General features: G+C 34.7%; 1 protein-coding gene across 14 annotated transcripts in view; it reads right to left on the bottom strand.

Annotated features, from left to right (window-relative positions):
* Positions 1-23,081, bottom strand: part of CLOCK (clock circadian regulator) — a 132,780-nt gene that overhangs the window by 48,624 nt on the left and 61,075 nt on the right. For 12 of the 14 annotated variants that reach the window (XM_059922966.1, XM_059922976.1, XM_059922970.1 and 9 more), the window contains 5 exons: positions 18,880-18,971; positions 13,396-13,485; positions 11,016-11,075; positions 6,988-7,136; positions 3,971-4,062 (listed from right to left, as the gene is read on the bottom strand). In XM_059922966.1, coding sequence (XP_059778949.1) covers positions 3,971-4,062; positions 6,988-7,136; positions 11,016-11,075; positions 13,396-13,442 — 348 coding nt within the window. In that variant the 5' untranslated portion in view covers positions 13,443-13,485; positions 18,880-18,971. Of the gene's footprint in view, positions 1-3,970; positions 4,063-6,987; positions 7,137-11,015; positions 11,076-13,395; positions 13,486-18,879; positions 18,972-19,876; positions 19,906-23,081 lie in introns of all 14 variants that reach the window. The other 2 variants (XM_059922968.1, XM_059922973.1) reach the window with 1 other exon arrangement.

The raw sequence follows: 23,081 nt of genomic DNA, 5'->3' as shown, positions 1-23,081 counted from the left end.
GAGGGGACAAAGTATCAAGGGAAGTCATTTTTTTAAAAAGTAACTGAAATATATTTGCAGGCTGAAGGAAAAGAAGATGCAATAGAAAAGATGTTGAAGATATACAGCAGAAAAGATACACCGTAAGAGGAGTTCCTCTTCTCCTATCAAAATAGTTATCACACTAAATCTGAATTTCTTGTTTAAGTATAGGGTTCTCTCAAAGGATACAATCTCTAGTGAGAACTATGTATAACTCCTCCAATACTGTATCTGCAGCACCTAGCATATGTGTGGCCCGTGGCAAGTAAAAAATAACCTGTATGTAATTTATGGATCTGAGAGTTAGAGTAACCTCCCTCCAAGTAACTGTTGAGGTACGTGTTGGAAGTAGGGAAAAAGGCATCCCCCACCTCCCCTTCTATTGAGGAAGACGTTTGGATATCAGAAAGTACTTATTTTGAGTAGATGCCTGTTTTCTAGAATGGCTCAAACTCATTCTTGGCTAATGTAAGGGGAAGGGGTGAAAATCTTATAATTTAAGCAAATTCATGAAATTTTTACAAAAACTCCTTGGTACAATAATGCTGGTATTATTTCCTAAGGAAAAGGGTCAAAATGATGTTAAGAAAGACATGCTTTTCTCATGTGAGGCTAGATTGTGTCATCTTTGAAAGCAAATTACTATTTTCTATGATGATCTCTATTTGCTAGAAATTAGGATGCAGCTCTCTTCTGTGAAGAGAATCAACTAAAATCAGAACTCTTAATGACTTGATCCCACTCCCAGAACCAGAGCCTGACCCTTCCTCTTTCAAAGCAGTCAAAGATTCAGCAGAGAAAAGCCTCCACCAGCATCTCGCCAAATCTTAACACAAGAAGGGATCCAGGGCTCAAACTTCTTTTGAGTGGAGGAATGTAATTTCCCAAGAAGGTAAGTAGGTACACCAAAAACTGAAGGGGCCTTGAGGAGGAAGACTCGAGAGATGTGGAAGGAAGAGCAAGATACAGAAGGACATCCTCATACCAAGACTGAAGACCCTGAAGGTTATCCCTTGCCCACGTTGTATGATAGGAGGGAAAGGGCTCATTAGTTAAAACTCATCTTCCTATTTGACATCTACTTTACCCACAACAAAAGGCCTGTGTAAACCTTCGCTGTTTCCTTAGTGGGTGTCTAATATGGGAAGACTGGATGGAAGTTCTAGGGAAGGGGACAGAACCACCTTGTGATGAGGCAGGCAGGGCACTGGCCCTTCCCTGTAGATTACTGGAGAGAGCTGCCAGCTGCCGAGGAGAAAGAACTCCTTACAGGGAGATGACTTCACACAGAGATGACTTTGCATAGAGGTCTGGTCAGGCTAAACTGCCCTGATTTCCTTGGCTACTCTCAACACCCCCAGCAAGGGTAGCAAGGAATATTCCTGAAGCAACAGAGACAAGAGGGAGAGGGACGGGTGGCAACGGAAGAATGGAGAAAGACAGCCAACACATAAGGTGTAAGTGAATTTTAAGATCTTAGTCTGAGTTCTTGAATTAATTAGCAATCTGACCAGACAAGCTGCAGCCTCTCCAGGCCTCATCCGTAAAATGAAGAGGTTGAGCTGAATGACCCAACTCCTCTACTAGCAGCTCTAACATTCTACGATACAGCCTACATCCGAAATTCTGCTGAAAAGGGTATCCAGACTGCCTAACTATAATCTCATCAATATGACCAGCGAACAGTAACATAACTAGGTTAGTTGGACCCAGGTTACAGTACACACATTTATACACATCCTTCAATCTTGGCAATATGAACTTAAAATGCATATTTACTTAGTAGTTGTAAATATTCACTAAAAATCAAAAATATGCTTGACATATTGAAAATAAATAAATGTAGTATTTTTCAGGAATGTAATTTTAAAAGCAGTGAGGATAATCATGAGACAACTAATTTATATTTTCAAAATTAACCTGTTTAAATTTTCTCTGTTGCATATTATATATAATGTTACAATCTCTAGACTCTTTATTTTTAACACTTATCTACATATGCACTACATGTGTCTTGGCAATTAATTTAAAAAAATCTGTTCATTGTAAAGAAAAATTTGAGGACAATGCTTTCCGTTTAGCTTATTAGTGAATAGGTAATTTACCTTGCTGAGATTCTTAAGTGTAGATATTACATCAATTTATGAATTTATAAAAAATTTTTCATACCAATAAAGCAGGGTACATAAATAGCTTATGATTAACACAGAAGATCTTATTAAATGATTACACTGAGAAATAATCAAAGAAAAAATTAAAGAGGAATTAAATGAGTTGATTTCTTCTTGTGGTTATAGACATTAGCTTGTGTGTACCCTTTCATAAATGTATTACTTCTATCTAAAGAGATAATTTCGGACAATGGCAAACTACTTTTAAGAGGAGAAAAAATTTAACCAAAGTGGAACTATTATTTGGTTTGTAACTTAAGTGTCCACTAAGTTAAAGAGTTGACTGCTGGTTACTAAGCCAGAAGTCCTGTGCCACGGCTAGCCTTCACTGAAAAGAAGTCTCATGAGCGGCAGTGGGCACAAGGGCTGGGGCCACAGGGACCAGAGGCTAGTCTTCCTGCAGTGAATCCTAGCTAAGCTAATTACTGTTTTATTTTGAGCAAATTTCATAATCCCTTTGTTCCTCAATTTCCTCATCTGAAAGTTAGAAAGGGATACAAATAGTTTATCTTCAGAAGATTATTGTAAGTATTCACTGAGGTAATATGTGAAAAGTGCTCAGTTATTTTTCAGATTTTAAGCACAGCTTTAAATATATATACAATGTATTTATACTCCAACAAATTTTCATACGGTAGCATTTCTGCTGAATAGGTAAAGACTTAATTAATCCAGCAATTAACTGTTCCACCTAAAGTATAAATAGAAAAATAGTTCATTAATTTGCAAAATAATGTTGCTTTAGGCTTTAGTCAATATACAAAGACACTTGAGACATGGCTATTACATATACATACACCACACAGAAAAATGCTTAAGTTCTAAAATAACAGACCCAAACAAACAGAATAAGAAATGTAAATTATTTAACAACCTCTGTATATTCCTACCTCAAGTGCTTTCCTCTACTTCTTCCATGTCTACCTTCTTCTGTATATGTATTTTTCTTGTCCTTAACTGTTACCACCAAAGTATACCAAAGTATGTATTTTTCTTGTCCTTAACTGTTACCACCAAAGTAAACTTATTGTAAGTTTTCATGGAAATCTGATACTGAACTCCGTACTTTGTGTGCATAGATGACACCTTATTAATGTAAATAGGAAATGATTAAAAAGTAAAAAAGTAAAATAGATAGGTATGAGTGACTCAAAATTTTTGTGGATTTTATAATTGATTGTATGAGTTATTAAGTTTTGCAATTCTAAGCAAATATGACCTGAATTATTTTCAAAAATAATTTTGTTGCAAAAGAACATCTACTTATTTCGTTTTAGACGTTTCTATTTGAATTGAGAAGAGTTGCCTTTCAATGTATATTTCATTATTTTAATATTTTCAAAATACTTCATTTATTACCATTTTATGTTGTGTGTAGGTGGATTTTAATTTGTTAAAAAAAATCCTACTGTCTAGTAGAATACATTTCATAATAATATTTAGTATGTGATGAATAATATATTTTATTTTTCATTTGAATGTTACTGTGGTCCAGGTAGAGAACTTGGTAGTTATAGGTTTCTGACTTTTATTAAGCCTCTCAAAAATTCAGATGATATTGAAACCACAAAGATTTGGCATTATTTTACCACATAGTACTATTTCCTTACAATACTTATATCAGTTAATTTTAACTGAAGAGATAGTTGATTGACTTACACTGAATTAAGATTTTTCAATATTAAATTAATATTGTTAAAACTATACTAAAATTGGTAACCCCTGTGATTTCTTTTTTAAGGAAAATAAAACTTTTCAAAAATTAAATCTGGACATACCTCTAGCATTAATTGTGTAAACTCTTCATTACTAAGGAATGTAGGTTTCCAGTCCTGTCGAATTTCACTAGCATCTGACTGTGCAGTGATTTCTGTAAACAGATTGACACATTAGCGGTATAGTCCAACCACACACAGGGAGAGGGTGGTGGTACAAAAGTCCTACAAGTTGCCTTCCCTTCTCCCACTCTAAACCATAGTCAATAACATTCATTGGTCTAGGTAGGTTATCAGGAGGTCCAAGTTTGGGGATGATGAAATATTTGAGCTAATGTAGCAAGTTATCTCCTTAGATTTGCTCTCCTGAAAATACCAGTCTCTTTGGATTTTCTTTGGGGAGCTCTGAGAACCTGTGTTGCTGACAGGCCTGAGATTGCTTCCTGCTTTACACAATGACCAAACAAGAATCAGAACAAGCAGATTAGACCAAGCATTAGGAATATATTCTTTTTCCCCTTCCTTTCTTTGCCATTCAAACGGTAGCACCTAGAGCAGACATAAGGACGTGAACCTGGAGGAAAGGAGCCAAGGAGATCAGTCAGTCTGCTTTTAAAAAAGAATGACTTTATTTCACTCCAAAAAAAAAAAAAATTAAAAAAAAGAATGACTTTAGGCCTGCCTATTGCCAGGCAGAAAGATTCTTTCCAGTCTAAGGTATTCTATTCTTAATTAATCAAGGAGACTAAAATAAAATTTTAGGCAAAAACTTTATAGTAATAAACCCAGAGTAATCCTGCTTAGTGTCCTCTGGTATGTTTTCTTAGTGGTTCAAAAATTTGCAGATTCCTGGCTTAAGGCACACATTTTAACACAATAATTACAGTTTATCTTGCAACATACTTCTAATGGATTTAGTTATGAGAAAACTATTCATAAACGATGAAATGTGAACTATTTAGGTAATATTTTTCCATTTTTAAATGTGGACATATTAAAACAAACAAGTAAAATTAAAATCTATGTCACAGAGTTTACTCTACAAAATATACTCTATGTTGCAGTGAAAAAAATGGACTAAGTTGTTTTGATTTTTCTATTACCAGATATATAAATATAGCATATTAAATTGGCACCCAAAATTTGGCATATTGGAAATGCCTGTACTAGATATGAAGAGTAACTGAGAAGTATAGCTACTAATTCTGTGGAACATAGTCATGCTTTTCAAATTCACATTATATACATTCAGGAAAAAGGACTTAAATCCATAAGCAAATCCCATCAAGTTTAGTTAAACCCAGGTTTATTTTTAGAGTAAGAAGTATATAAGAATTACCTTTCAATTTAAGGTAAATTTTTTTGGTGTGAGAATCATACACCCAATTTTGAAAAAAATATCTAAATGCCAAAATGAATCCTCTATTGTCAGGGGGAAATAAATATGCATGTATATTATTTCATTTCATTCAACAATCATTTACTGAACTCCTACAATGTCTGAGGAATGAGTGTGCTATCTAACAAGGGGCACTGAAGTTAGTGAGAATACTATTTGTAGAGATAAAATGTAATGATAATGGTGGCAATAAAAATGAAGACCAGCAATTTTGAGAATAATCAACAAAACTGGCAACTGTGATACTGTACTACAGAAGATGAAAAAAATGCAAAACTCTTCTCAGGTTTGAGTCCCAGGGGATTGAAAGGACAGTGGTGTGAAAATGGAAAAAGGAAAGCTGAGAGAAAAAGATGACTTGACAAATGAAAATGAATTCAACTTCAGATGCGTTGAGTCTGAGGACACATAAAACAAAGACCCAGAAGTTACCTGGAAAAAAAAAACGGAAAAGTTTGCATCTAAAAATATAGATTTAGTAGTTTAAGAGAGAGGCAAAACTAAGGGAAGGAGCATAGAGAAAGCAAGAGCACAAAAGACAAGACCTTGAGAAATGTCCTGTTCAGAGGGCAGAAAAAGAAAGAGGAAAGAAGTTAGCTCAGCTGGGAGGGGGAGGTGAATGAAGAAGTACAGTGTATCTCAGGCCAAGGGAAAAGGGAGCCAGTGGAGGATGGATGAAAATTTCCAGTGCTTCAGAGATGCAGAAGAGGATGAAATATAAGAAAAAGCTACCGATTTATTGGTAGCAGAGCGTGTGGGGGGGTCATGGCATTAATGAAATTAACAAAAAATAATTTTAAACAGTGGTGGAGCATAAACCAGGCTAGTAATGTATCACAGAGTGAGCTAGCAAGAAATAGAGGTACTAGTTACAAATTCTCTTTCTGAGAAGTTCTGCAGTTTCATTTCCATCTGAAAAAGAAATGTCCTTTTACAAGTTTTTCACCTATTTTCTATTAAGTAGCATTTATTAAGTACCAAAATACTTAACATTCTTTAAAATTTTCTTTTCATGACATTTACTCAAAGTGATTTTCTTTGATTAACAAATAATCACTTTAAAACACAGTATTTATTTCCTAAATATACACTGAAGCAATCTTTTAAAATGACATATAAAGTTCTCATGATCTGACTCTTGCTTCTCTTTCAAATATACCCATAACTTTCCAACTCAAACTATGCTCCAGTTAAACTGAACTCTCCCTGCTTCTCTGGTTTTACACATGCTATTTCCTCCATGTGAAGTGCTGTTTTTCTTAAGCTAACAGGAAGACTCAGTTGAAAAATTAACTGTTAAGACTTCCCTGACACATTCTTTCCTCTGTGTTCTCACACAAAGTTTACAGTTTACGAGCACTACTCACATTATAATTACTTGCATTGCAATTAGCTGTTTATATGTTTGTCTCCCTTGGCCTGAGTTACTTGAGGGCCAGGACTGTTACCCCGCACCACAAGAATCTAGGATATACTAGTAGGCACTAAATACATGTTTGTTGAATGAAAGAAAGAATATACCAGGAAATCTTTAAAAAGGCAATTATTTCCTTTTCTTAAAAATGGTTAGGAAGCATACCGTCTCTAGCCATCACTGCCAAGATTCCATCACATTATGCTTTAAGAGACAGTCTGTTATTATTCAAAAAAAAAAATCCATTTTACAAAGTTAAAAATGTACCTTTATGTTTTCGTAAAAAATCAATGCTCTTCTGTAGAACAGTAGATTTGTCCATCTTTCTAGCATTCCCAGGAAGCATGGATCCCAGTTCTTTAATGAGAACATTAAACTGATCTCTACGTTTCTTTTCAGATTTGTTTCTAGATACTCTGTTGAAATAAAAAAATTAGATAACCAGTTTTCAAACAGTCCATTTAATTACACAAATAGTTTAATACAGTGCTCAATAAAGACACAACCACAGAGCATGTACTTCTGTCAATACAGATGGTAATAAATATTTATATTCTAGGTTACCAACAATATACAGTTAATTAGGGCAATAATTTTTCTTCTTGGTTTAACCACTAAAGAAACTTTTACATATTAAGCATTCGGCATACATGTTTTTATGAAAATATCAGTAAGACAAACTACATTCAAATCTCAGGTTTTATTTAATCTAATATTTACCAAGAATCTGTATTTTCCTTATAAGGTTATTATGAATATTACTGAGATACAGTTTCTGAAAGCACATATAATGTATAAGTACAAATCATTAAAAATTATTGAATAGGAGAAAGTTATCCATCTCCTGTAAGTTTTAAATTATAAACAGAAATCTAAAAATGAAAATTTCCCTACCCTCAGGCTTACCCACACATTCTTCCTCTTTATTCCTTCATCCCAGCCTCCAACACAGAGCTGTAACCACTCTTTTGCATAGCTGTCTCTCCACTGGGTTGTAGGCTTCTTGATAACAGAGCCCCAGTTTTTTCATCTAAGCACTTAAGCATAACACCTAACAAACAGTAAGCGCTCAAAATATATGTGCTAAAGGAATAATTCCCACTGTTCTATGTGAAGCAGTAACTAGAAGCAAATTCTTAGTTGCACTGAGAACTCTTGAGATAAACACAATTATTTACAGAGCAATTAATCATTCCATAATACTTCTAATTACCTGCTTTGGGAAGTCAGATTTTAGAATTCCATTTTAGAAAGTACACTACTTTCCCAAAAGATCCCAAAAAGTCAGAGGATAATTCTATTAATTTAATTTTTTTCAGTAAAGAAGGAGCATTTATTCTGTATTAGCACTGGGAAAAAATACAACTGTTCAAACCTCTTAAGAAACATAACAGAAATTAACTGACTCCCTCACCAAACATGGAGTGCGCTTTGTTATAATGACAGAGGCTGTGCTAATAAGGACTAGGGATACTAGAGAAAGATGCCCTTTCAAGAAATCCACCTAATACCTATGGAACCTCCTAAGTGTGCCGAATTGAGTCATGAAGGCTAAGTGAGAAAGGGATGGTGGCGGGGTGTGAGCAGGGCATCCCAGACACAGGAAACCTGCACGAAGATGAAAACCTAACAGGACTTCCCTGGCGGTCCAGGGGTCAGGACTCCGTGCTTCCACTGCAGGGGGCCCGGGTCTGATCCCTGGTCACGGAACTGATGTCCCTGCATGCTGTGCGGTGTGGCCAAAAAAAAAGGGCCACACATCTCTCACAAGTAGCTCAGCATGGCTAATGTACCTAGTGTACAAGCTTTCTGTGCCCAGCTATGCTGGAGTTGGGGGAGGAGGGTGGGTGGCAGTTAGGAATAATAAGTACTGGAAGAAAAAATCATGAAGTTTTTATGCTGCACAAAAGGATTTAGTTTAATAGTGAAAGCCATGGGAAGGCACTAAAAGGTTTTAAGCAAAGAAATGACTGACATGAACAGAACTGCTTGTTAAGACCATTCTAGCACCAGAGTAATGAAAAGATCAGTGCTTGGCAAAACAAATTCATTTAACAAATACTACTGGAAATTTACTGTATGCCAAACAAGACTGGAGGCCAGATGACCATTTAGGAGGCAACTGCAATATCCTAGGCTATAAACCATGGCAGTGGCAGTGTTAACAGAGCAGTGTGGGTCTGAGGGTTAACAGGCAGAACTAGCAATTCTAGGTAAGTCAGATTTAGTTTGGAGTGGGGAAGCAAAAGAAAAATCGAAGAGGATTCCCAAGTTACTGATAATGCTGTTTATCAATGTGTAATATAACACGAGATATTAGTTTCGGTAGACAGATGGTTTGGGGAGAATTTAAATATGGTGAAATTGCCTGTTTGATATTTTAAAGGACACATACTAGAGGAAGTTAGACATACAGATCTAGTTATATTCCTCTAGAAAGGAGTAAGTAGGAAATAAGCATCTGAGAATTATTTATATATGAAATATCTGAAGACATGGGTAAAATTTAGAACCATTATTTGTTGTATATAAGTTAGGCACTACTGGAAACATATATGAAATTTCATTTAATTCCTACAAAGCAGACTTTATTATTTTTCATGTTACAAGTGTGACAACTCAGGCATAAAAGAGAATATGCCCAGGATCATACAGTTACCATGAAGTAATAATTCAAAACAGGCATCTTAACTCCAGCATAAGAAATATACAGAAATCAAATATCACTGCCAATTCTACCAGTGGATCACACTCATTAAAGCAACTTTATTTCATGTTACGTTCAGGTTGGACGTACTCAGCCCTTGTGATGACCTCAATAGTAACAGGCCACAGATGTCAGCGTTCAACATGGTCCATTTAATTCTGACAGCATTATTATGAGGCCTTCTCTTTCTCCAAGGTTTCCCACAGCCATAGCATTTTTGGTCCCCTAAAAACACGATCAAACCTTCAAAGTCTCTGCGAACAGAATACCCTTAGCTCACCTTATCCATCTCTAAACTTGGCCTTTAAATCTGTCCAAGTTAATTCCTCAAAGTTCTCCCTCTTCATTCAGGCAAGACTGATTATTCCCACCTTATCAGTGACTTTCTCTCTACCCTGAAATATTTTATAAGAACCTTCCCCCACTAGATTGAAGTTAAGGGAAAGGAGTTATCCGATATATTTTTAGCTTCAAATTCAGGTCTTTTTATTTCCTTGAATAAAGTTGTATAGCTTTCCTCAAAATCTTCTTCCCAGATATATTTTAATCATTCATTTAAGAATTTAGCAGTTTACCTGGTTGTGTGAATATTTTTCTTATCCCAGTACCTTTTATTTTGCTAAATACAGACATTTAGGAACTACTACTTATTATATGTTTATCTTTTGTATCTGTATGTAAGGCTACAACACTCTCTACCCTCGTGTCTAAGCACCCAAGTAGTTCAATGTGGCTGGGAAAAAGCCATAAAGTATTTACTGCTTACCCTCAATGACTACAAACTTGGCTGCAATGCTCTCTGGACCCTCCCTCCTGATACTGTAATCACCATCAAGGCCCGTATCTAAGGTCAAGCCCCCACCATCACCACCACGGCTCTAGATCCCATCCTGTCACCTACTTGATGATACCTCTCCATCAATTCTTCCCCACCACGCCCACTCTCCATCACCCACTTTCCCTTCTGTTGGAGAATGGAGGCATGTCAAAAGACACAGAAGCCCACCCTGAAAGACCTCCCAAAGGCCAAAGCTGGAACAAACTGAGCAACAGAATAAATAACATAGCACTGAAGTATAACCTAAAGTACAAAATAAATCATGAGTCCATACAAAATATACATGAGTCCATAGAGATATAAATAAATGGGAAAGAGACTTTTTTTTTTACAGAAGAATTTCAAATATGTGTAGATACCCCCTCCTATGGGAGGTGAAGCTTAATTCCCCCATCCCTACTCTGAAGGTGTGTTATCCTAAATAAATTATTTCCAAAGAATAGAGTGGGTTAACAGAAAATAGTAACTACAATGGTAAATCTAGGCAAACCCTGCCTTAGTCAAGTGACGAAGGCTAACATCCCCAGTGATGTCATGTAAATATTATGTGCCATAATATAATGTGGTGAGAAGGGCACTTTTAGAGGATAATTTTATTTAGTTTATAAACTACATACTGATACTCTAAACTCTTCCACCTTTCTAACATATCTAAGTTCTTAAGGCAGATAGATTTTGGAAATCACTGATTTACTATTACATTTATTTATTATTCATTTATTTACTATTTTACATCTGAAGTTGAACTACCTTTTTGCTTTGTCCTTGTCATCTTCTTCCACCAACCCATCAAAAATACTACCATCGTCTCTAAAAGAAAAAGAAAGTGGATAGAGTAAATAAGAGGGCAGACTCACTAAGCAACAGCAATACTAAAACAACGTATGAATCAAATCAGTTATATCCTAGGATTTTTGTAGAGTTATGGATTGCATAAATTCAAACTCAGTAACTACCAACCTGTTTTCTAACACATATAGACAAACAAAGTTCAACTATGTTTTACATTTTAAAAAGTTTATTACAATAAACAAGAATTTAACTTTACCAGAGGTTAAATATCTTATTCCAAACTTTTAGTAACCAGTGAAAATCTATAGAAAGTCAGTATATTTGCCATTATATAAAATGATTCGCTTGAAATTATTTTTAATTATAGTAGCACATTTAAAAAACATATTTTCTGAGACATTTATAAAATACAAATCACTCAGAAACATCACAATATCTAGCATATTAACTTATACTGACTGATATATTTTCATTCAGTACTGATTCATTTGACAAGTATTTGTTAGCACTCATGTACCAGGCTCTGATCTGGACATGGTTACAGAGCAGTTAATTAGACATACAGGTCCCCGCTCTCATATAGCTTATTTTCTAGTAGAAAGAAACAAATCAACATGAAAATGTATGAATTTTATTTTTTTTTAAAAGGGGTGATGTTTTAATTACTGGGTGGTTACTTTAGTCTGAGTGGTTAGAAAAGGACTTGCTGAAGTGGGGACGTTTGAGCCTGAGATCTAAGTAATAAGAAGGGGTTGGTTATGGGAAGACCAAGGGGAAGAGCATTCTAACAAATGAAATCAAGAGCACTGGTGGCTACCTCCTTAATCTAAGGGGAAATAGTGAATAGTTGCAAGTGATATGAGCTTTTACATGAACTCACTATTCACTTCAACCACATCTTTCTGTGGCCTATAAAGTGCCTACGAGCCCCACAACTGAGATCATCTACAAATCTCGTATCATAGAGGTTCATGAGTAGACTTTTGGGGTTCCATGTATACAATGAAATTTATAAAAAATTCTGTATGTAAATGTACATTATTGAGAAGAGAGTCCATAACTTTCATGATATTCAGAGAGATAATGAACTCATATTAAGAACCACTGCTTTATGTCTGAACACCCAGATGTTGTCCCTACAGGTCATACTGTCTAGAATGGGAACTGACAATCATTCAGAAGCATAATGCCAAAATCATATTTAATCTCTCAGGAGTAGTGAAGAAACATCCTTTCTGAGGAAAAGACTACACATAGATTCCACCTGAAACTATAGCACAGCCCACATCCATGGCAGTGGCAGGCAGGCCTCCCTGAGGAAACTCCTTGCCCCTTAAGTCTTAAGCGCTGATAGAGTACATACCTTCACTATTTACCTCATAGAAAAGGGAGGAAAGCTGTCCCTAGATGTCAAAGTCACATCTATGCACAACTCTAGCTACAAAACTCTTAAAGAATCCCCTATGGAAGAATCACACATTACACTATAATAAAAGCACAGGAACTTTAGGAACTTTAGTGTCAGACCAATATAAGTCATAACTCCACCTTATTACTTACTATGTGACCTTAAACAAGTTATTTAACCTCTCTGGCCTATAGACTCCTCATCTGTAAAATCTCATGGAATTATTGTGAAGTTAAATGAAGTAAGACATAAAAAGTGCTCTGTACATTATCTGTCAAAGAGCAGGTATTTTTTAAAAACTGGTACTGTATTTCATCTAATTTAAGACACCACTGACTATAAGACTTACTATTTTATGTGCCACTATGAAAGAAAAAAATGCCACCAATTAAACTATAAGCCAATTGTAAGATGAATCCCAATGTCAGACATGTTAAAATGTAAAAAAATAAAAAATAAAGTCTTTAAATCAAAGAAACGAGGCCCATCCTTTTCCCAATAGTAAGATTTAAAGATTATAATTTCAACTAATGAAATCCTAATTATAGTCACCTCTCATGAGTCACAAATGCTAAGATGCTTAAAGGGCTGAAGTTAGAACCAATAGATAAGGAGACAGATGATTCCACAAAGTGCCAAGGAAACATCTGCAATTGTCATAATTTATTTCAGAGCAGTTCTGACCAAATCACTCAGAATTACACTTCAAGATCCATTCAGAACACAAGCCACATGCTGTTGACTTTGGCTCTAGATAATATACCTAACTTACTATTATATGAAATTTGCTCGGTACAGAAGGTAAATGTAACAGTAATTATGCTTAAGCATAACACTCCTTTTATCAGTTTGATATAGACCATTACTCTAATAGTGAATTTTTTAAATAGCTTTATATAATTCAAAATAAACAAGTCTCTAAAAACATACCTGTCAACAAGTGAGCTCATTTTACTACAGCTTACGGTAAACAACATAACATATTACGTTTTCGTCTTGTAGTAGACATTTGTACTTCTCCTTGGGTGGAAAGAAAAATAAATGGTCATTAGTTTTCTAAAAAACTTATGTCTACAAACACAGTAATTTGAGAAACACTATGTTTTCATAGAGACTTCAAAATGTTTTTGTTTCTACTGAAGGCTATAACATTATTTTCAAGCAAATATACTTAGCTGAGGCACATTTGAGGCTTTTTTTCCTTTTAAAAAAAGGACAACAGGGGAAAAAAATTTGAAGACCACAATTCATTTTCTTTCTATAACAAAATAGTGGAAATTAAAAAGCCACTCTTAACATTCGGTATATATATTAGACTATGTAGGCTACATATGTAAGCCTATGTAAGTAGGCTATAATAACACCAGCTAGTGGGCAATAAACATTTGTTGAAAGCCTGCTTTCTGTTAAACAGTATAGTTAGCTTTGGAAATAGAAGGATGAGAGACACAATCACTATAGGCAAAAATCTGCAATTAAAGAGGGAGATGGATAACTAAATAATTATAATAAAAGGGATGATGAAGGTATATTGGTCGGGGGGGGGCAGTCAGAGGAAATATTCTTGATGGCAGTGAGTTTGTTAGGCAGTCTAGATTCTTGTTACTGAAAATGTGCTCCAGAGACCATCACCATCATCTGAGAGCTTATTAAAATACAGAATCTTGATCCCAACTCTAGTCCCACTGAAGCAAAATCTACATTTTAACAAGGTCTTCATGTGATTTGTATGACCATTTAAGTTTGAGAAATAACAGACTAAAGAACAGGAAGAGGTAATAGTTGAAGGGATTCTAAGCCACAAGAAAAGCGATTTGCAAAGGCACAGGCATTTATGAGAGAGTGTCATATTTGAGAAAGTTTTCTCTTTAGAGAAAAATGTAGGCATATTACAAGTGAAAGTTCTAATTACTAGAGCATAAAGTGAGAGACAACAGGAGTGGTAAAGGGGTGAAGGCAAGTCAAGCAGAGAAGAGCCTTATTATAAAGTTTCATACTCACATCGAAGGGATTAAAATTTACTGCTTTAAAACTCAGTCATAAGCCTAAAATTTATCTCTCTATATTCTATACAGTTTTGCTAAAGTATAAAGCAGGTTTTACCCATATAAGATACTTATATCTTATAGTCATGAGTTAAATATTGAATAACCACCTTAACTCTAATAAATATCCTAACAGTTTTGAGGCATAAGAATTATTTTTTAATTAAAGTTTAGAAAATAGTGTAAATTATTGTGTAACTCTAACTAAATGAGAGAATATTAAAGGATATGAGACTCTAAAATACTCTATCATTGTTTTTAAATGTACATTCATGAGAGGAAGAGAGAATAACTCTTGATAAATGATGCTGGGTTGCCCATGTGGTTATGGCTGCAGAAGCAGAACTGTGAAGGGCTATGAGTTCTTAAAAGATAATGAGTGGGGGAGTCAGGAAAAATAAAAAGAACTAATTCCAGGATAAAATAGTGATTTTAAGTGTCTGGGTCAACATCAGCAGATGGAACAGAAAATTACAGAATTTTAGAGTTAGAAGAGACTTTAAAGATCACCTAAGTACAGCCCTCTGGTCTAACAGACATACTTAGCATCATGGTAATAACAGAGGTTGGTTCTATCACTAGAACAAAAAGAACAATGCAAAGGTAACACAGCCAATTTGAGTGAATTAAAAAAAGAACAGTTTCAGTTTAAAGTTAAAAGACCAGATCTGAGCCTTATATGGCAGCAAGTATATGCTTGTTTAATTATCAGAAGGTAGAAATAGGGCAAACTAGAGGGAAAAAAAGACCCCAAGAATAAGAACTTATACTATATAGGAGAGGCCATGCTGACTATAAGGGAAGTGAATCCAAAACGCGTTAGAAGATAGACTGATGCTTTATTAAGCTATTTTACTTTTGTTGGTTAACAATATTTTTCCAAACACTATTTGTTGTCCAGCTAACTGAACAACATAAAACTATATCTCTGATAGTTCAGTCCAAGATCTTTTCTCTACTTTTCCAGCCAATTGATAGGCATGCTATATTTAAGGGAAAGATAAAGGAAGAAGTGAAATAGGCCCAACTAAGTACTCTAAAGCAACTGTTAGGAGATTCCTCTTGACTTCTTTACATGGTGTCGAATTAACTTTAACAAAACAAAGTGGTAATGTGGGAGCAGCCAAAGGTCTTGTGTGGGGTCTATCCTAGGACTCACACTTTCAGTAAAAAAAGACTAGGCAGAGTCACACTTGCTCATCCATAGATTCTAAGGAGTCATTTTTAGAAGACATGCGATGTCCCTACTCATAGCAAGGAATTTCAAGTAGATGATCTAATACAGATTAAATATTATTAAAAGTCTTTTTCCTTAAATATTGATATTAACAGACCACTATGGTATGAAATAATCTGTCTTTAAAAGGATCAGTTACAGTCATTGGAGCAAATGAAATGATAAAGGATCAAGTTACTGCTAGGAATCAAATGCTCCTTTACTTAAGCAACTTGAGCTCAAAGTCATTCAATGATATGAATTCCCAGCTGAGTAAGCACCACATTATTATTTTATCACAGTGGAGGGCAGGATGGCATTTTTTTTAATAAACATCATTTAAAAAACAAGTTTTAAAACATTTATCACATGGGCAGGTATTAACTAACAAACCTTCTAAGCAATTCAAACTTTGCAAAATATGGAAGCAGGTATGTTTTAAATTCAGCATACAACATTACACATAATTAACAGAAAATCTCAGTGCTTGCCAGTCCATCTTTGGAAAAGAACTCTTACATCCAATATAACACATTCTGCATTAAAAATAAATTATGCAGTATCAGTATCTTGTCCTCTGAATCCCACCTGCTGTCACTTCTCAAAGCTTTCCATTTCTACATCACTAATTTCTCCCTCTATAACTGGAATATTCTATCAACATCTTAGTATTTTACCTTAAAAAAACAAACAAAACACAGACAAAAACTTCCTCGACCCAGCAACCCCCTTCAGGGACAGCCCTCCTTTTCTGCTCCCTTTCACAGAAAAACCACTTGTCAGAGTTGTTGTGTACAGTTGGTGTTTCAACATCTTTAATTCATTCCGCTCTCTCATTTTAAAACTTAAGTGTTTATTTTCACAAATGTATACTTGTTCAGAGTTTAAAGTATCCAGTCTTACAAGACTTTTTAAAAAATCAGAAGTCTTCTGATCCCCATTTCCTACTTTCAATCACTTTCATCTCTTTAACTGTTTCCCTTGGTAGTTAACTCCCTATCTCTAATAACTTTTACTTTATTACTTCTTGATTCCTTCTGTTTTAGGTAGGATGCCTATACACTCCCAATTTATTTGAGCTGTCCCCAATGTAATTATTAAAAGTGCTTGCTTTTGCTCTCTAAAGCGTCTTTTTTTTTAAGCCATCATCTACTGAATTCCACTATAAAAAATAATAATTTAGCTTTGACTCCCCCATCCTTACCTCATATACACGCATGCTTGCCCAAATTTCCAATACCGTGATTTTGGCTAGGTGGTTATATTCAGAGTTAACATTATTATGACTCTGTAAATACAATTCACAGTTAAGCCATATGGTATACTACAATTTTTTTTTTGGAATAGCTTTCCCTAGAGTTAATCATTGTTTTGTTTTGTTATTTACCTGGTTTTCTAAATACATACTTACAATTCAGCCCTAAACTCTTCCTTGTCTAAATCTACTCTTAATATTTTCAAATACATTACAGATTCTACCAATTTAATCTTCTTGCAGCTATTTTTCCTGGCACCTTCTGACCTACCCCTACTGGGAATGGATAACTATCATTGGTGACCAGCTGTAATCTTGGGATCACTCTTCACTATCATCCTGGTGATTTCCTGGGTCTCTACGTAAGTTGCATTCCCTGTTTCTTGTATCCTACGGCTTCATTTTTTAAATTTACTTCTTTATTTTTGTTGAGTACCTCCTACATTAACTGCCCAAGAAAGGAAACATGGCAGATAAATTTTTTTGAGACATCACAAGTCTAAAACTGGCATTGGTCTATCCTTAATCAACAGTCTAGCTAGATTCTGAATACTGAGTTGGAAATCATTTTTCCCTCAGAATTATGAAGGGAAATCATTTTTCCCTTCTATCTTCAGTGGAGACACCCTTCTCCACTGTCTTCTAGTTTCCAGTGTGGGATCAAGAAGTCCAAAGCCATTCTGATTACTGATCCCTTATATGTGGCCTATTATTTTTCTTATTCTGGAAGCTCTTCCTTTATCTCTCCCTTAAATATAGCATGTCTATCAACTGGCTGGAAAAGTAGAGAAAAGATCTTGGACTAAACTATCAGAGATGTAGTTTTATGTTTAACAAAATTTAACAGTTATATGCCCTATTTTGGACTAATTTTCATATCTGCATTGGTCACTCTATGGGCTCTTTCTACCTGGAAATGTGTGTCCTCTAATTTCTGGAGAGTTTTGCTGAATCATTCACTATTCTGTATTTCTCCCCTCTAGTCCCTCTATTCTCTTTCTAGAGCTCCTGTTTTTTTTAACATTGGAGATCCTGGACAGTTGCCCCAATTTTCTTATCTTTTCTCTCTCATTTTCTCTTTGCTTAACTTTCAACATCAGTATCATTTTTTAGACCTTCCATTGAGTTTTCCATTTCTGATTTCATTTCTTATTTTTTTCTCTCTCATGTTCATGGATTTAGCATCTCCTCTTATTTCTCAAACTATTAAATGACAGTTTTGTGTTTCTTTCCATTTTTACCTGCCTACCTGGTCTCCATTTCCCCTAACTTGGTATTTTCTATTTTGGTTTGGTCTTTGACTCTCACAAAAGAGGCTTTCCTAAAATGTCTAGTGATCTTTGGCTACAGCTCATATTTAAGGATGGGATCCTGTGAACTTTATTGTAAGGATATCAGGTTGGGGCATTTCACTGAGGAAATTCTTTTTTTTTTTTTTAATAAATTTATTTATTTGTTTTTGGCTGTGTTGGGTCTTCGTTGCTATGCGTGGGTTTTCTCTAGTTGCGGTAAGCGGAGGCTACTCTTCGTTGCAGTGCGTGGGCTTCTCATTGCAGTGGCTTCTCTTGTTGTGGAGCACGGGCTCTAGGCGCACAGGCTTCAGTAGTTGTGGCCCGCAGGCTCAGTAGTTGTAGCTCTTGGGGTCTAGAGCGCAGGCTCAGTAGTTGTGGCACATGGGCTTAGTTGCTCCACGGCATGTGGGATCTTCCTGGAGCAGGGCTCGAACCCATGTCCCCTGCCTTGGCAGGAGGATCCTTAATCACTGTGCCACTGGGGAAGTCCTCATTGAGGAAATTCTTAATGTCAGTATCTTCAAATCTTTTAAGTTGGTTGTAATTCCCATTTTCCTGGGCAAGTGTCATTTCAAAGTACATTCCAAGATACAACCCTTTCATTACCTTTTGTATTTTGGGGATCTTTTGAACTGATTCTTCAGAAAACTGTAAGTTCAATGTATTCTTCTGTATGGCTGACCATCAGTCTCAGAATTCTGTTTAAACAAGAAAAACATGTGTTAGATTTACTCAACTTATATAGACATTTATCATGAAAAAGGTTTCAAAATAATTTTGAAACATAACAAAATTTATAACTTTGTCACAAAAATATATTGGGTTTGCCAAAATGTTTGTTTGGGTTTTCCTGTAATATCTTATGGAAAAACCGAAATGAACTTTTTGGTCAAACCAATATATAACAAATGCTAAACTCTATAAATTGTCTCTAAAAGAAAATAACTTAAAAATAAAAATAAAAAAAACTACAACAATCACTTTTAATTCTACTACAGAAGTTAAAAGACAAAAGTATAAAAATAAGTACAGCTATAAAAATATGTTAATGAATACACACATATATGTGTTAATGAATACTCATATATAATGAATATAAAAAGATGCAATTTGTGACAGAGATAAAGTGTGGTGGGGGGAGTGAAGTAAAAGAGCAGAGTTTCTGAAGTTAAATTGTTATCAGCTTAAAATAGATTGTTAAATCTATAAGATGTTTTATGTAGACCCATGGTAAGCACAAAGAAAACATCTATACAGGATACACAAAAGTAAATTGAGAAAAGAATCAAAGCATGTCACTAAAAGAAAACAATGAAACACAAACAAAGACACGACAGGAAAAAAGTGACAAAAAGCTACAAGACAGACAAAAACAATGAACAAAATAACAGTAAGTCCTTCCCTGTCAGTAATTACTTTAAATGCAAACGAATTAAAGTTGCCAGTCAAAAGACAAAGTAGGTAAACGGATTAAAAAAACAAGATCCAACTACATGCTATCTACAAGACTCACTTTAGATTTAAGGACACACAGAGACTAAAAGACTGGAAAAAGAGATTCCATGCAAATGGTAACCAAGAAAGCACAAATGGCCATACTTACATCAGACAAAACAGACTTTAAGTAAAAAACTGTCACAAGAGACAAAAAGGACATTATATAATAAAACGGTCAAATTTATCAGGAAGATATAACAATTATAGATATATATACACCCAACATCAAAGCACCCAAATATTTGTAGCAAAGATTGACAGAAATGAACTGAGGAACAGACAACAACACAGTAACAGTAGGAAATCTCAATACCCCAGTTTCAATAATGGACAGAACCCTAAACAGAGAAGACCAACAAGAAAACGGATGGCTTGAACAACACTACAGACCAATGGACTTAACAGAATATTCCACCCAACAGGAGCAGAATACACATTTTCCTTAAATGCACAGGGAACATTCGCCAGGATGGATCACATCAGGTAGCGAAACAAGTCTTAACAAATTTAAGAGGATTGAAATGCTTTATCAAATATCTTTTCTGACCACAATGGAATAAAACTAGAAATCAGTAGTACAAGGTAAACTGGAAAATTCAAATCATGTAGAAATTAAACACATTCTTGAACAATCAATGGGTCAAAGAAGAAATCAAAATGGAAATTAGAAAATATTTTGAGACAAAAGCACAAAACATCAAAACTTATGGGATGCAGCAAAAGCATCATTAAGAGGGAAGTTTATAGTGGTAAATACTACATTAAAAAAGAAGAAAGATGTCAAATATAAAGAACCTAACTTTATACCTCAAGGAACTAGAAAAAGCCCAAAGTTAGCAGAAGGAAGGAAATAATAAAGATTAAAGCAGAAACAAAATAGAGCATAAATAAAACAGCAGAAAAAAAGTGTTTTTAGCAAAGAACAACAAAAAGAGGAAACATTACAACTGATACCAAGTAATACAAAGGATCATAATAAACTATCATGAACAATTAAATGCCAACAAACTGGATAATCTAGAGGAAACAGATAAATTCCTAGAAATATAGAACCTATCGAGACTGAATCATGAAGAAACAGAAAATCTTAGCATACCTATAACTAATTAGAAAATTGAATCAGTAATCAAAAACCTCCCAACAAAGAAAAGCCAGGACCAAACATTCACTGAAGAATCATACCAAACATGTAAAGAAGAATTAATTAGCACCAATCCTGCTCAAACCCCTCCAAAAAATTGAAGGGAAAGAAACACCTCCAAGCTTATTTTGTGAAGCCAACATTACCTTGACACCAAAGCCAGACAGACTCCACAAGTAAAAACTACAATATCCCTGATAAATATAGATGCAAAAATCCTCAGCAAAATATTAACAAACCAAATTTAATAGCATATTAAAAGGATCATACACCATGACCAAATGGGATTTATCCTTGGGGTACAAGGACGGTTCCACATACAAAAATCAGTTAATGTGATACACCACATTAAGGAACAAAGTATTAAAATCACACAATCGTATCAATTAAGGCAGAAAAAGCATTTGACATAATTCAATACCTTTTCATGGTAAAAACACTAAACAAACAAGGGATAGATAGCAATTTTCTCAAGATAATAAAAGCCATATATGAAAAGCTCCACAGCTAACATCATGCTCAACAGCGAAAAATTGAAAGCTTTTCCTCTAAGATTAGAGGAATAAGGCAGGGATGGCCACTCTCGTTACTTCTATTCAACATAGTACTATATAGAACAATTAAGCAAGAAGTGAAAGAAATCAAAATTGGAAAGTTTGAAGTAAAATTATGTCTCTTTACAGATGACATGATCTTATATGTAGAAAGCCCTAAAGAGTCTAGCAAAAAAAAAACTGTTAGAGCTAATAAACATCAAATAGCAGGACACAAAATAAATATACAAAACTCAGTTGCATTTCTGTATACACTAAAAACAAAACAATCTGAAAAGGAAATTAAGAAAACAATGTCACCTATAACAGCATCAAAAGGATAAAACACTTAGGAATAAACTTAATCAAAAGGTAAAATTTCTGGTGTGGAAAGAACTTCAGGAACTTGTCAGTTTCGGATAGAAATGTTCTTTCACTAACAAGGAAAATCAGGAATTGCTGTATTCTTACTATTTCTCATTGTAGAACTGAGATATCACTATAACATTCTCATTTTTAACATTCTTCTAAATCATGAGCTCCTTCAAAGCAGGAGTGAAGCTTCACTTATTCATCTATTATTAGGACCTGTCAGAATATTTGACAAATACTAAAAACTCAATAATCATTGTGAATAACTGAATTAACCAAGACCAACCCAACCTTGCCACACCAAAGTTAATGCAAAACTTTACCCTCATACTTTGCTTCTGACCCATCCAATGTCCATTCTAGAATTTTTTTTAAAAACCAAGAATTTGCTATATATGTAATATGACAGCAAGAAGGAGGGATATTTTTGATAGCAAAAAAAAAAAGAGGGGGTATTTTTGAGTACAAAAAGGGATTTTTTTGATGGCAACAACAAAAAAATCCCTGGAGATTACGGGCTCAAATAAAAGTAAGAGGTCTGAGTCAAAAACACCAGAGCAATAGAACTTAATTCCTAAAATGTGCATGAAGCAAAATTCAGATGCAGATCCTAGTGTCCTACTTGGTTTTAAGTACTTTGGGATCGAGTTACTCGTCAGAGTTAAAGCACCTAACAAATTCAGCATGCTGGAGGAGTAAGTATAGAAGTTAAGACCATGAGTTTACAGTCAGAAAAGCATGGATGAAAATCTTTGGACAATTTACTTAGTTATCCTAAGCCTCAGATTTCTTACCTAAGGCAACTGTTGTGAAGACTAAAGGATATAATATATAGGGATACCAATTATTAACCAGATAAACACAAATGGAAACTCCCCCTTTAAAACCAAAAAAGGCTTAAATATTTGCAGCACTTCAAAAGGTTAATATTTTTATCATATAATGGTCTCTAAAAGTTATCTGAAAAAAGGTTAAAACCCAGCTAAAAACAAACAAACAAACAAACAACAAAGAGTATAACTAAATGAGGAGCCACGAAAAAAACAAACGGCTAATAAATGTAAAAATTATTCCTGGCTAGAAATCAAAGAACCGTAAGTAAAAACATATTATAGTTAAATATTAGTGATTCCTTAAAAATTCTACTTCATATATTTATCATTCAGCAAATATTTACTGAGTACCAATACAAGTAAGTGTCTGATACGACGCTGACTGTAGTTTGGAAACGGTGAAATAGACACAGCCACTACATTTGAGGCACT

Source organism: Balaenoptera ricei, chromosome 5 (assembly GCF_028023285.1).
Source record: "Balaenoptera ricei isolate mBalRic1 chromosome 5, mBalRic1.hap2, whole genome shotgun sequence".
Classification (NCBI taxonomy): Eukaryota; Metazoa; Chordata; class Mammalia; order Artiodactyla; family Balaenopteridae; genus Balaenoptera; species Balaenoptera ricei.
This window is presented reverse-complemented; position numbering and strand designations above follow the sequence as displayed.